A 13079-nucleotide genomic window follows, 5' to 3' on the forward strand; every position below is an offset into this window, starting at 1 on the left:
TAGTTTTAAACACCTTTGATCCATGATGTAGTCTCTTTACCAAGACCAAAATCTTTTCTCCAGCTGTGTTTTAGCTGGTCGATTGAGGGTTTATTTTCAGAATAGCTCCCTTTTCCGGTTACATTATGACGGTGAGTTTCTTTCACTGCCCCCTCCCCAAAACACCACCAACTCTATGATGTTGAAATTCTCTCTAGGCCAATGTAGTTTTAAGTTGAGCCCCATCCCATCTCTCTCAGTTTTTCTGTCTCTCTGTGTCTCTGTCTTGCTTTCTCCCACCCTCTCCCACTTTCTCTCTCTCCCCCTCCAGCTCTCCCTCTTCCTCTTGCTCACTCCATCGCTTTCCTTTTCCTCTTTGCCTCCTTCTCTTTGTCCTCCTCTCTCTGTCCCTGTGACTCCTTCTCTCTCCTCCCTCTCACTCTCTCCTGCTCTCCCCTTCCTCTTTCTCCACTCTCACCCCCTTGCTTTCTGCCCACCTCTCCCCCTTTCACTCTTCCTGTCTTTCTCTCTCTCTCTCCTTTTCTCTCTCCCCCTCACTCTCTGCCTCCTTCTCAGCCTCCCTCTTTCTCTCTGCCTCCCTCTCTCTCTCTGCTCCCCTCTACTTTCTCCTCTCTCTCTCCTCCTCTCTCTCCCTCCATCTCTCTCTTTCCCATCTCTTTCTCTGCCTCCCTCTTTCTGTTTCTGACTCTTTCTCTCCCTGTCTCTCTCTCTCTCTCTTTCCCTCCGTCTCTCTCTCCCTCTGTCTGTCTTGAGAAGCACTTTCTGGTTGGGGGTAGATGAAGCATGAACATGATCCAGCCAATCTGCAAATGGGGCAGGGCTTCAACCCATCTGTGTGGGGAGGGCCAGGCCATTTGCTTTGTATGTTTTTTTTTACTGGGATCTGTGCCTTACATGCAGCTGAAATCATTTGGCATATGTAGAGTCTTAGGAGAGATTCGGACACTTGTGCTGTGCTTTCAGAGAGAGAGAAAGAGATCCTGTGTCTTTGACTGGGAAACAATCAGCTCAGTTACTCGGAAGTTTGAAACCCACTCTGCTGCAGCTAGTTTCTGTGCAGTTTTTCCTGGACCGTCTTCCGATACCAACTTTTCCTTTGGAATTAAGTTCGGGATGGCGGAGCTCTCTGTCAATGACCATTTGGAGGGAATCCTGTCAGATTTTGAAGGTCTGTAGTACTTGGCTTCTGTATTTACATGCTAACCTCACCTCAGGCTTTTCAAGGGCATTATTTTCTGAATAGAGTACTTAAATAACTCTTCAAAAAGCAAAAGATTGCAGGTAATGTTTTGCGAACAGCGATTTTGCTCTAATGACTTGGCACACTTTCATGTGGTAGTCGGGAAAATGAAGGAAAATTGGTTACCTACTTTCAAGACATTTTCTAAATCTCCCACCTTTCAGAGTCGATTGATTTCTCTTTGCCCCGAGTGCTGGAATGTTTTCAGTGAGCAGGTAGAGCGGCGTAATTTGATGCTGGCTTTCAGTAGCACCAGCTACGCGGCGGACAGACCGGTGCTTGCATCTCTTTCCAGTCCTCTTCCGACCGGCGAGTGTGCACGGCTGCACTCAGCAGGCTCTTGCTGACCAGATGAAATGAAATACCATTTGATTTTTGGTTTTCTAACACTTATGAAGTCTCAAGCCTTGTGGTTTGGCTGGGATATCACGAGGGGTCGCGTTAGAACTGGATGAAATACCAAGGATCACTCTTCTCCGCTCCCTTTGATCCTTGAAAAGTCCTGGGGAAAATTACAGACTTTGAAGGGAATTGAGCTCTATTATAGCCATGACCACAGACATGTAAACATAGTAAAGGATAGTATTACTACTCCCCTTCAAGGTATTTATTGTCGTAAACCCTTTAGCAATAACAGTCAGCAGAACATTCCTGCGTGGCTCACCAGCAGAATGCAGGTCGAAACGCAGGTGGATCCCTCTTGTATATTTTGAATAGGGCAACTTAGTCTTTGATCTAAATTTTTTCTCCCTTAATTGACTGCAAAAGGAAGATAAATTTGAAGTCCCCCTGGGCCCCTTTTTACGTGTTCCAATGCCGGTATGAGTTTCTGTGTGAAATTTTTGCACACTTGGCTGTTTCAGTTGCCCCAGGTATGTCATAATTCATCTGGTCAGCAGGCATTAAAATCTGCCTCTCGGCGCGTTCCTCGGTTTCCATTTCAGATTAATCTGCATTATCTTTCAGGCAGTTCAAAATGCTTCCTGTTCCAATCAACTTTGACAAAGCATTGTGAAATAAGCAGAGAGAACATGTTTATTTCAGGAATTTATCTACAAAGCTTCATGCACTGAGGTGTTGGCAGACGTTTTTGTATCTAGCAAAGTTTGAAGCTATCAGAAGTAATTTTCTCAAAAGGTAACACATTGGCCTCTGAGCGGCGGCGAGAGCAGTAAAGTTCGTGTAATCTGACAGCCAGCTGCTCGGGAATCCTGATGATTTCCGAAACCGGTTCACTCTGGGATGTGAGACGGGGGTGCAGAGAGGCGGGGGACTCCGGAGAGTTATTGGTTTCTGTACAGCGGGCTGGGTATGTGACGGCAACCGGGACTGGGGTCGGGAACACCAGGGGTATGAAACGCGGGGAGGTTCGCGGTTGGAACCAAGAGCCGGTTTAGTTTGCTTGTACGTCTTCAACTGTCGTTCCACTGTCAGTGGAAAAGCGTAACACGTATAAAAAGTGAAATAAATAAAGTGTGTGTGTGTGTGTGTGAGAGAGAGAGATAGAGAGAAAAATATGGTGACCCAACAGTCCAGAAAAAATCTGCTAGTTCGGCATTACCGGTGTCCCAAAGGTATTGGCTTAACAGACTTCGTTCTATTCAACTAATGGCACTTACACACTTTGAACGCCAAGGATTACTAAAATTTGGTATGTCACCAAAAACACTCGAAAATTTCGACATATGTATCATGGATACATCACCGTCTGGTATTCTGGGGGTGGGGGCTACTGCATAGGTAAGCTGCAGCGAGTCGTAAACTTAGTTAGCTCCATCACTGGCACTGGCCTCCGCAGTATCCAGGACATCCTCAAGGAGCGATGCCTCAAAAAGGCAGGGTCCATCATTAAGGACCTCCATCAGCCAGGTCATCCCTTGTTCTCGTTTCTACCATCGGGGAGGAGGTAACAAGCCTGAAGGCGCACACTCAACGACTCACTCAAGCAGGAACAGCTTCCTCCCCTCTGCCATCTGATTTCTGAATGGGCATTGAACCCATCAACACTAGCACACTTTTAAAATTTTTTTTTGCATTATTTATTTAATATAACTAATATATACTTAATGTAATTCATAGTTTTTTCTCTATTATTAAGAATGCATGGTAAAGTCAACAAATTTCATGGCATATGCTGATGATATTAAACCTCCGATTTTGAATAACTTCATAGTTTTGTTTCTCCATATCTTCTGAACTAGCTATTCTAAACCTTTGCCAGCTGTGCTTTAGTTGGAACTAATATCACCTCTCAGGGATATTAGATCTGTTCTGAGACTGCAGTGCAATACTGGAGGAACTCAGCTTCGAGTGTACCCTGTTATTGTTAATGTCGTAAGACCATAAGGCCATAAGACATGGGAGCAGAATTAGGCCATTCAGCCCATCAGGTCTGCTCTGCTATTCCAACATGGCTGATCCCGGATCCCACTCAACCTCATACACCTGCCTTCTTGCCATATCCTTTGGTGCCCTGACCAATCAGGAAACTATCAACTTCTGCTTTAAATACACCCACAGACTTAGTCTCCAACAGTCTGTGACAGAGCAATCCACAGATTCACTACTCTCTGGATAAACAATTCCTTCTTGCCTCTGTTCTAAAAGGTCATCCCTCAAACTTAAGCTGTGCCCTGTAGTTCTGGATACTCCTGCCATAGGAAACATCCTCTCCACATCCACCCTATCTAGTCCTTTCAACATTCTGTAGGTTGTACTGTGCCTGCCGAGAGTCATGCTTACTCTTCTTAATAAAATTTAAAGTTCCTGCCATCAGATTTGAGGAGCAACAGGAGTAACCCCTGTTGTCCAGGGCTGTCTATTCCTTGTCAGTTTATGTGATCATCCTTGGAGCATGTACACGGATACGTCAGCTGCCATGTTTCCTGCAAAGGTGAAGCCACCACAGAGATATTTCATTGGCTATAAACTAGTTTCCAACACTTGAGATTATAAAAAAGTGATAAATAAATATAAATCTTTATTTCAAGCAAGATTTATTTTCCCTCAACCCCTATTCTAAGTTAACACACAAAATGCTGGAGGAACTCAGCAGGTCATACAGCATCTCTGGAGGGGAGTAAACAGTTGACTTTCTGGCTGAGACCCTTGAAGGGAGAAGAAGGCAGAATAAGAATCTGGGTGGAGAGGAAAGAGAGGAATCTGGCTGGCAGGTGACAGGTTTAAGTTGATGATTTGCTTGTGCTATGAAAAGGGCTATATCTTTTATCACTTATGTTGACTATACCTCTTCCCTTTGCTCAGTTCCTTCATCTTCACTGCATCTGTTCCCAGGATGGGGATTTCCTTTCCAGGGGAGGGGAAGGAGAGGAACTCAGCAAGTTAGGCAGGATCTACGGAAAGGAATAAACAGTCAACACTTTGGGCCGAGACCCATTTCTAAGCTTAGGTTTTTAGAAGTTTCCATTTATATTTTCTTTCCTCAATTTTGTAAATAAATAGAAGTGTGTTTAACTTCTCCAAACTTATTATTTTGGTAAATATCCCTTCAATGGTGTTTGTTTTGCTGACAATTTGGTTGCCAAGAATGAATGTTTAATACTAAGAAATCCAGTAATCCCTTGCCTCTCAGATAAATCATGGAAGATTAGTATTACTATAAATATTTTTCATTATTTTGTGAATATATTGAATGAGGAAACCTGGTCTACAGGCACTTATTTAATTTAACAACTTGAGATATATATATATATTTACTGTAATTCATCTTTTTCTGTATTATCATGTATTGCATTGTACTGCTGCTGCAAAGTTAACAAATTTCATGACATTATGCCAGTGATATTAAGCCTGATTCCGATTCTCATTAACAGGATTATTGCAGCTTGGCAACAGGGCCATCCTGTCCATTGGCTTGTGCCAGCTAACTGGAAATGTAACTTATCCAATTGCATTGCCCCGTTCGGCAATATTTTTCTCTCTCTAGTATAGATCTACTTCTATTTTTGAAGTGATGGTTGAATGTTCTCCCATTGCCTTTTTAGGGAGAAAGTTCAAGAAATTTTGTACTTGTGTAAGAAGGTTCAGAGAACAGAGAATAGCCATTTGGTCCATCAGGTCTCTACCAGTCCCTGGCAGAGTAATTCATTCAGCACTATACTAGCAAAATATATGATCTTGTTAACAGAGGAGGAACAAACATAGCCCAGGGCAACAGGGGTTACTTTCTTGTTGTTCTTCAAATTAGTGGTCATCTTTCTTTCTTTCTTTTTAAATCTTTTTATTAATTTTCAAAATTATAAACTCAATAACAAAGTTGGTAAAAAGAGATTGGAATAGTCTTAATCAGCATATACAAAACAGATTTTAAGTAACATAGATATAAAAGACTTCCAAACTCATAATGAAATTAGTCATAAAAAAAAGAAATAAAAAGAAAAAATATATATATAAACAAAAAAAATCCCCCCCAAAAAAAGAGAACACCGCCCAAAAAAAAGAACAAAACAGGGCTAGACCCATATCTTGTATCAGACATGTTCAGTAATGTCATTAACTCCACTCCTCTAGTGGTCAGATCATTCCATCTTGAAAACCTAAATTGATTCTGTTTCCACCACTCTCGCAGTTTAAGAGAGCGAGTTCTAAATCACAAGTATTTTTTGTGTGCATCACGCCCTTCTTGAATCAAAACAGAGTTTGTTGCAAGCACTCAGCTGGTCAGTTTAGCAGGTGTGGAAAGAGACAAAGTTAACCTTTGATGTCCGGAACCCTTGATCAATTCTGACAAGGAGGCCCAGATTTTATACAAGCCTTTGAGATAATAACTTCTGCTTTTCAAAAAGATTATTTTTAATGGTATCTTAAATTCAGTCAGAAATTTACTGCTTTCTTGTGATGAGAAAGAGAGACTTCTTGTGCCAAATCAGATAACGAGACCGCTGCACTATTTTGCTAAAGAATGAGAATGTTATCAACAACCAATATGAGTCACTGAACTAAGAGAGGGACAATTTTCTACGAGAGCTTGCCGCACACAAATTAGCCGCAGAATTTTTTCCCCACATTGACCACATTTCAATCGGAATTTGCTTCGCTGCACTTTTCTTTGGAATGTCCTGAAAGATGTTTTATGATTTTTGCTTTGCTCTATCTTCCAAGACTATTCTTCGTGTTAAGCCCATCACCCCTACTGGGGGAAAGCCCGCTGGCAGCATCTCGGCAGAGTCCTTAGGCTAGGGTTGAAGGTTGATCGGCCCTGCGGTTTCTGCTTCATCACAGGACTTCATATGTCCTCTAGGCGAACATCCTTCTTCTCCCAGGGATGAGGTCTTCCGAGCTTCCGATGGGGTTTCTATAGCTCTGAGTTTTTATGGGATGGGGTTGCTAGCCCCATTGCCACTCACTTCCTTTTGCAGTTGAGCTTGGACCATTCATGATGGAGTTTCAAAGACTAATGACCTTAACAAAATCAGAGCAATTCCTCTAACCTATTATGTTGCTGCAACATTGGCATGGGAGGATAAGTTGGGAACTTTTACTCATAAACTGCACTGTGATGTGAGGGTTCTGAGGATAGCTGTCACGAAGAGCACTGGCAATATTGGAACCCAAGTGCGCAGGAAAGACAGACTCCAGTGTAGAGAAGACAGCAAGGACTTATTCATAGTAATTCCAAAAGAATATCAATAGCTTAGCCATTCGACACCGCAAGAAGTAGCATTCTCAAAACTAGGACCCCGTGATAGCACTAATCAGGTGTCCACTCAAATAATACAAATAACGTGGAATCCCCAAGTCTATCAAAATAAACTGAACAAGCTTAAGCAGAAAGCACCAGGAGACCACATAACAAAGAGCGAGTCGCTCGAGAAAAACACAAGGAACCTATATGATTAACGACTCTCATTAAACAACAATTAACCAATTCAGGTGCTTTTAAAAACCTTGGAGTCCATTGTTGTCTGACTCTCCACACAGTTTATCACAATAGACTCTGGAATATAATCTGTCTCCAAAGACATATCCCATCACTGCATTTAAGAATTAGGTTAATGACTCATAATTCTAGCAGTGCTTGCAGGAAAGGTGAGATGAAATCCAGGGGTGGCCAATCTATCAGTTTATCACTAGATGAAGCAGTGACTGTGTGTGGTCAACCCCTCAAGGGGCAAGCTGCTCATTCTCCATGAAGATGATCGGAATGAAATGGCAGGCCATTCCTTGGTTAAGAACACCTGACTTACAGACACTCCATACGTATGAACAAGCTCCTATAATATTATGAATGCAATTTACATACGTACATCTGGTCCTGCGAGTGACAGAACTAGCTTCTTCTCTTTCTCCACTTTTAATAATTGTTCTTTTTTTAACAGCCTTATGTGTTTCTGACGCCACTCATGGAGGTATGATTACCATACTGAGCGATTTTTGTGTGTTTTCTGATTTATGGGCAATACTTGTAAAAGCAGGCAGCACAGTAGCATAACACTGTTACAGTACCAGCAATCGTAAGAGTGCGGTTCAATTCCTGTCACTGACTGTAGGGGGTTTGTGGATGTATTTATTTATTGTGACCCTTCCGGTCCCTTGAGCTGCACCACCCAGCAATCCCCATACTTAATCCTAGCCTAATCACGGGACAATTTGTCATGGCCAACTATCCTGCCAACTGGTACGTCTTTGGACTGTGAAAGGAAACCCCCGAGGTCACAGTGGGAATGTACAAACTCCTTACAGGCTGTGGTGGGAATTGCAGCCAGGTCACTGGTACTGTAGTGTTGTGCCCATCGCTACGTTACCCATGACTGCATGGGTTGCTCCCACACCCCAAACATTTATTGGTTAGTGGGTATAATTGGGCAGCCTGGGCTTGTTGGGCTGGAAAGGCCCATCACCATGCTGCATCTCAATTAAAAATAAAAATAAAGCCTGTTTATTACCTAGAAGTGACAGGTACAAATCCCTCCTCCTGCATAAAAAAAATTAACAAAATGGAAGAGGCACATTGACCCCCAAACCCCTCCTCCCGCACAAAAAAACAAACAAAACATTACAGACATATTGGCCCCTAAATCCTCCTCCTGCACAGAAAAACAAGGAAGATCAGGTGTAAAACACAGAATATAAAAAACTATAAGATTAAAAAAAAAGTCTATAGTCCAAATCCACATCCAAAACGCAGAAAACCAGGGCGATGTTCTCCAGGCCCAATGGCAGACCCTTCCCTCTCCATAACAGAGCCATCAAAAGACGAACAGCCGGTGCTCACCTTCAATGCTTCAATCTCCCTCATTCCTTTAATCGGCGAACAATCGAAGCTTTGATTGGCGGAATGGAGTTGAACAACGGCTTGTGGCCTGTCCCGCAGCCTCCTCACCACGAAGCTCAAACATGCTGTCTCCTGTCTCTTGGAAACTGCAGAGTGCTAAAGCACCAAAATGATCTCCACGCTTCTGCATTTGCCTCGATGTTTCAATCTCCCTCGTCGCTTTAGTCAGTGAACAATGGAATGGAGCCGAACATCGGCTCGCAGCCTGCCCGCCATGAGGTTCCCACACGCGGCCTCTGTCTCCCAGAATCCTCTGTGAAACTGAAGAATGCTGGACACCCGAACGATCTCCAAACACCAAATTACAGGCTCCAACAATTCAGAATCACATCTAGGTCAAAAAACAAATGTAAGATACATAAAAGAAGTGAAATATATGGTTTATGATCTATCCAGGAGATGTCAACTGAAGGAGCATTGTACGCAGGCACCATCTTGACCAGAAGTTCAGAACATTTAAGAGAAGTTTAGATAAATAGATGGATAGGAGGGATATGGTGCAAGTAGATGGGATGAGGCAGAATAATAGTTTGACATGGACTAGATGGGCCAAAGGGCCTGTTTCTGTGCTGTATTGCTCTATGTCTCTATGGAGAGGACTCTTTTAACCTATAGGCCTTTGCAGGATCTTAGTACGCACATTCCATTGTTTCTATTTCCCTATTTTTTCCTGACGGAACTGAAATATATTCTCGCTCGAGTGCTAAAACATTTCCCTCTTAATATTCTGGATTGTTTCTGAATATCCAGATGTAGTAAGTTCCAGATGAGAACTATCCTCTGCATCTGCATTTTAAAAACAAGTTTCCTTTCACCTTCTGCCTTGAATCCTTTGTCCCCGAAACTTAAAGCTACACAAACAGGAGCAGCTTCCCTCCATCAACTGCATCTCAGCAAGTCAAGACATAGGAGTAGAATTAAACCATTCAGCCCATCGAGACTGCTCCACCATTCCATTATGACTGATTAATTATCCCTCTTAACGCCACTCTCCTGCCTTCTCCCTGTGATCTTTGACGCTCTTACTATTCAAGAAACTATCAACCTCTGCTTTAAATAAACCCAATGACAGCCTACACAGCCACCCTTGGCAATGAATTCCATAAATTCACCATTCTCTGGTTAAAAAAATTCCTCTTTATCCTTATAAGCCTGTTGTAATGTGAACAAAGTCACCAGAGAGACACAGAGGCTGGTGTATCTAGAAGTGTTTTGTTCAACAAAAATAAGCAGCAGCCATCATATTGAGACCTACTTGGAGGAAGAGGCATCCCAACCCAATATTACATGACATTTTATATGCTAAAGATCAAAGGAAACAGCAGGAAAATGCTTCCTTTGAATTACGTATAATTTTCACATGACACCCACACTCCAGACACCCAAAATGAATGTTAATCAGCATTGTCTGGTTTTCGATTAATTGATGTCCACAGCTCCAGGAAACTATGGTTCAGGTCTGCATTTTAAATTTAATCTACAATCCACACTTAGGTCAAGATTGGTTGCTGAAGTTAACATTTGCTATATACCCTAACTCCAGAATACACCCTAACAAGACCTTTATTGAATCCTCACTCAAACTTTTCCACTGAAATCCTGTAGCAGAGATCTCTCATCCCCAGAATCATTTAAGTAAATCTCTTTCACACAACCACCACCCCCTCCCCCACCAACCCTGGACCTTCAAGTTCTTCCTAAAGTGCTTTGATTTGGATGCAACAAATAAACCATTCAGTACCAAAATGCAATTTTTAAAAATCTCATATAACCATAATTAATTACTTGGCAGACTTCATTGCTGCCTGGATTATTCTGCAAAATTTTCATTTTGTTATGTCAAATTTAGGGAGAACTATGAGTAATCTGAGGCCTTTCTCAGATAAAAATCACTGCTGGTTGAATCACTTCTTTGTATTAAATCCATCATGTCCAGAGGGATATTGTGGAAGAAGCTATTATTTATTCCTATTACTTGGAACAATTGAAATCTCCCCGTGGTCACAAAATACCTCAATGTAGTTCACCAGATGAATGGACCCATTCCCTGAAACCCAAAAAAAAGATTGCTGTGCTTAAACCAAAAAAAAGTTAGTGAATTTAAACAGAATCTGTGAGCTACAAATTAATTTATGCATCTCCAAAACAAGTGGAGTGTGTCGATGGAGATCTATGTAGACCAATTTTATGTACACTCTGTGAGCCTTGGACCCAATTAGAATCAGATTTAATATTGTTGGCATATGTCATGAAATTTGTTGCTTTGCAGTAGCAGTACATTGCAATATATAATTTTTTATAAACCTAAATTACGATAAGTATATAAGAATTTAAAAAAATAATGCAAAAAGAGAGCATAACAAAAATAGTGAGGTAGTGTTCATCATTTCATTGCTCATTCAGAAATCTGATGGCAGAGGGGAAGAAGTTGATCCTGAGAAATTGAGTGTGTGTGTCTTCGGGCTCCTTGATGATAGTTATGAGAAGAAGGTGATGGAGGTCCTTAATGATGGATGCCGCCTTTTTAAGGCACCACCTTTTGAAGGTGTTCTGAATGTTGGGGAGGCTAGTGTCCATGGTGGAGCTGGCAAAGTTTACAACTTCCTCCCACTTTTTCTGATTCCGTGCAGTGGCCCCTCTATACGAGATGGTGATGCAACCAGTTTGAATGCTCTCTATTGGGAAAGTTATCACCTCGTTTTTCAGTTGGATTTTAGTTTGGCCCGACAATTATTTTATGGTGTAAAACTCTAACAGCACCGCAAAATAAAATTCTCCTGCAGTGAGATGTTCAACCTCACGGTTCTGAAAAATTACTCCTTTTATTTTCTCGAAGACCAGCTAGGTTCTATAGGACACTTGTCCTCTGAAACTGTGCCATTTCCAGGAGTGAGAAATCAAGTTGCACTTTTTATCTTCACTCTGATCTCTTGTCTACCTGTGTCCTCAACATGCAAGCGTGGGCCATTTTGCCTGCGGAACTCTGAGACAGGCAGAGTTCACTCTCAGCTCCCTAGTCTCAGGTCTGTAAGGAATTTGCATGTTCTTCCCACACTCCAAAGACATACAGTTCATTGGTTGGATGGGTGTAATAGAGTGCCACAGGCTCATTGGGCTGGAAGAGCCTGATCTCATACCGTATTTCTAAAGTAAATATAAAAATAATTTGTCAGCGATAATAAACCTGAGTTCTGCCTCATTTTAGTTCATAGCCAGCCATTGCATTACAGAGATGGTCCACCCCACCTACTGAAGGAGGTTCATCTTGATTAGACCCCACTTAGAATACTGCGTTCAGTTCTGGTCACTTCATTACAGGAAGAATGTGGATGCTATAGAGAGAGTGCAGAGGAGATTTAGAAGGATGTTGCCTGGATTGGAGAGCGTGCCTTATGAGAATAGGTTGAGTGAACTTGGCCTTTTCCCCTTACAGCAACGGAGAACGAGAGATAACCTGATAGAGGTGTATAAGATGAAGAGAGGCATTGATCGTGCGGATAGCCAGAGGCTTTTTCCCAGCATTGAAAAGTCTAACATGAGGGGACATTGTTTTAAGATGCTTGGAAGTAAGTACAAGGGGGATGTCAGAGGCAAGTTTTTCACACAGAGAGTGGTGGGTGTGTTCAATCCACTGCCAGCGATGGTGGTGGAGGTGGATACAATAGGGTCTTTTAAGAGACTCTTAGATAGGTACATGGAGCTTAGAAAAATAGAGGGTCATGTGGTAGGGAAATACTAGGTAATTTCTAGAGTAGGTTACATGGTTGGCACAACATTGTGGGCTGAAGGGCCTGTAATATGCCGTAGATTTCTATGTCCTATGTTCTATCTACTTTTCCTTCAATGAAGAGGAGTTAGAGATGACATGGTTTGCTTTTTACAGGCCTTGATACCCATCTGCTTTGCAGAATTCCCCAAAGTCCAGATATTCATTCGACATATCTTTGTCCATGCAAAAAGCCTTCTGGGGAAGCCTTTTCATAGGCGTGGAAGCTTGCAGGCACTGTTAGTTTCCATGATGCCCAGGTATTCCTGGCCATTAGAATAACTATCCAACACCCTTCTCTTCATTGCACCATCCATTTGTCCAGTGGAAGAATGGCTAGAAGAGTGCTGGTGATCCCTTTGGCAAAGGTTGTGCCTTTAATGTTACATAATGACAAAGATAAGACCTTGCAACATGTCAATAAGCCAGCCATGTCATCGTACTGTTCTATAAAATGCCCACTCTTTTCTACCTGGGGTGGTGGTAGAGACTGGTACTAACGAGACATTTAAGAAACTCTTGGGCACTTGGATGAAAGAAAAATAGAGGGCTATGGAATGTGTGGGAGGGAGGGTTTTGATTAAAGATGGAGTAGGTTTATATAAGTCAATGCATACTGTGTTGTTCTGTTCAGTGCTCTGTGTTCTATATTCTTAGTGCAACTTTCACCAAAAAATGGAGGTAGGTTGTTTTTCAGATTGTTTAATGTTTAATGTCATTTCCAGGGCACAAGTGTAAAGAATGCTGCTTTTTCATTTAAAAAAAATAGCTACTCATTC

The 13079-nt window shown here is 42.0% G+C and overlaps 1 protein-coding gene across 1 annotated transcript in view; it reads left to right on the plus strand.

Moving 5' to 3' along the window:
- The first annotated feature begins 907 nt into the window (after positions 1–907).
- LOC140203138 (septin-9-like) overlaps positions 908–13079 on the plus strand; it is a 455930-nt gene continuing 443758 nt past the window's right edge. The window contains exon 1 of the mRNA XM_072268990.1: positions 908–1168. Within this exon, the coding sequence (XP_072125091.1) occupies positions 1114–1168 (55 nt within the window). The 5' untranslated portion in view covers positions 908–1113. The remainder of the gene's footprint in view (positions 1169–13079) is intronic.

This window comes from Mobula birostris, chromosome 9, assembly GCF_030028105.1.
Source record: "Mobula birostris isolate sMobBir1 chromosome 9, sMobBir1.hap1, whole genome shotgun sequence".
In the NCBI taxonomy this organism is placed as follows: domain Eukaryota; kingdom Metazoa; phylum Chordata; class Chondrichthyes; order Myliobatiformes; family Myliobatidae; genus Mobula; species Mobula birostris.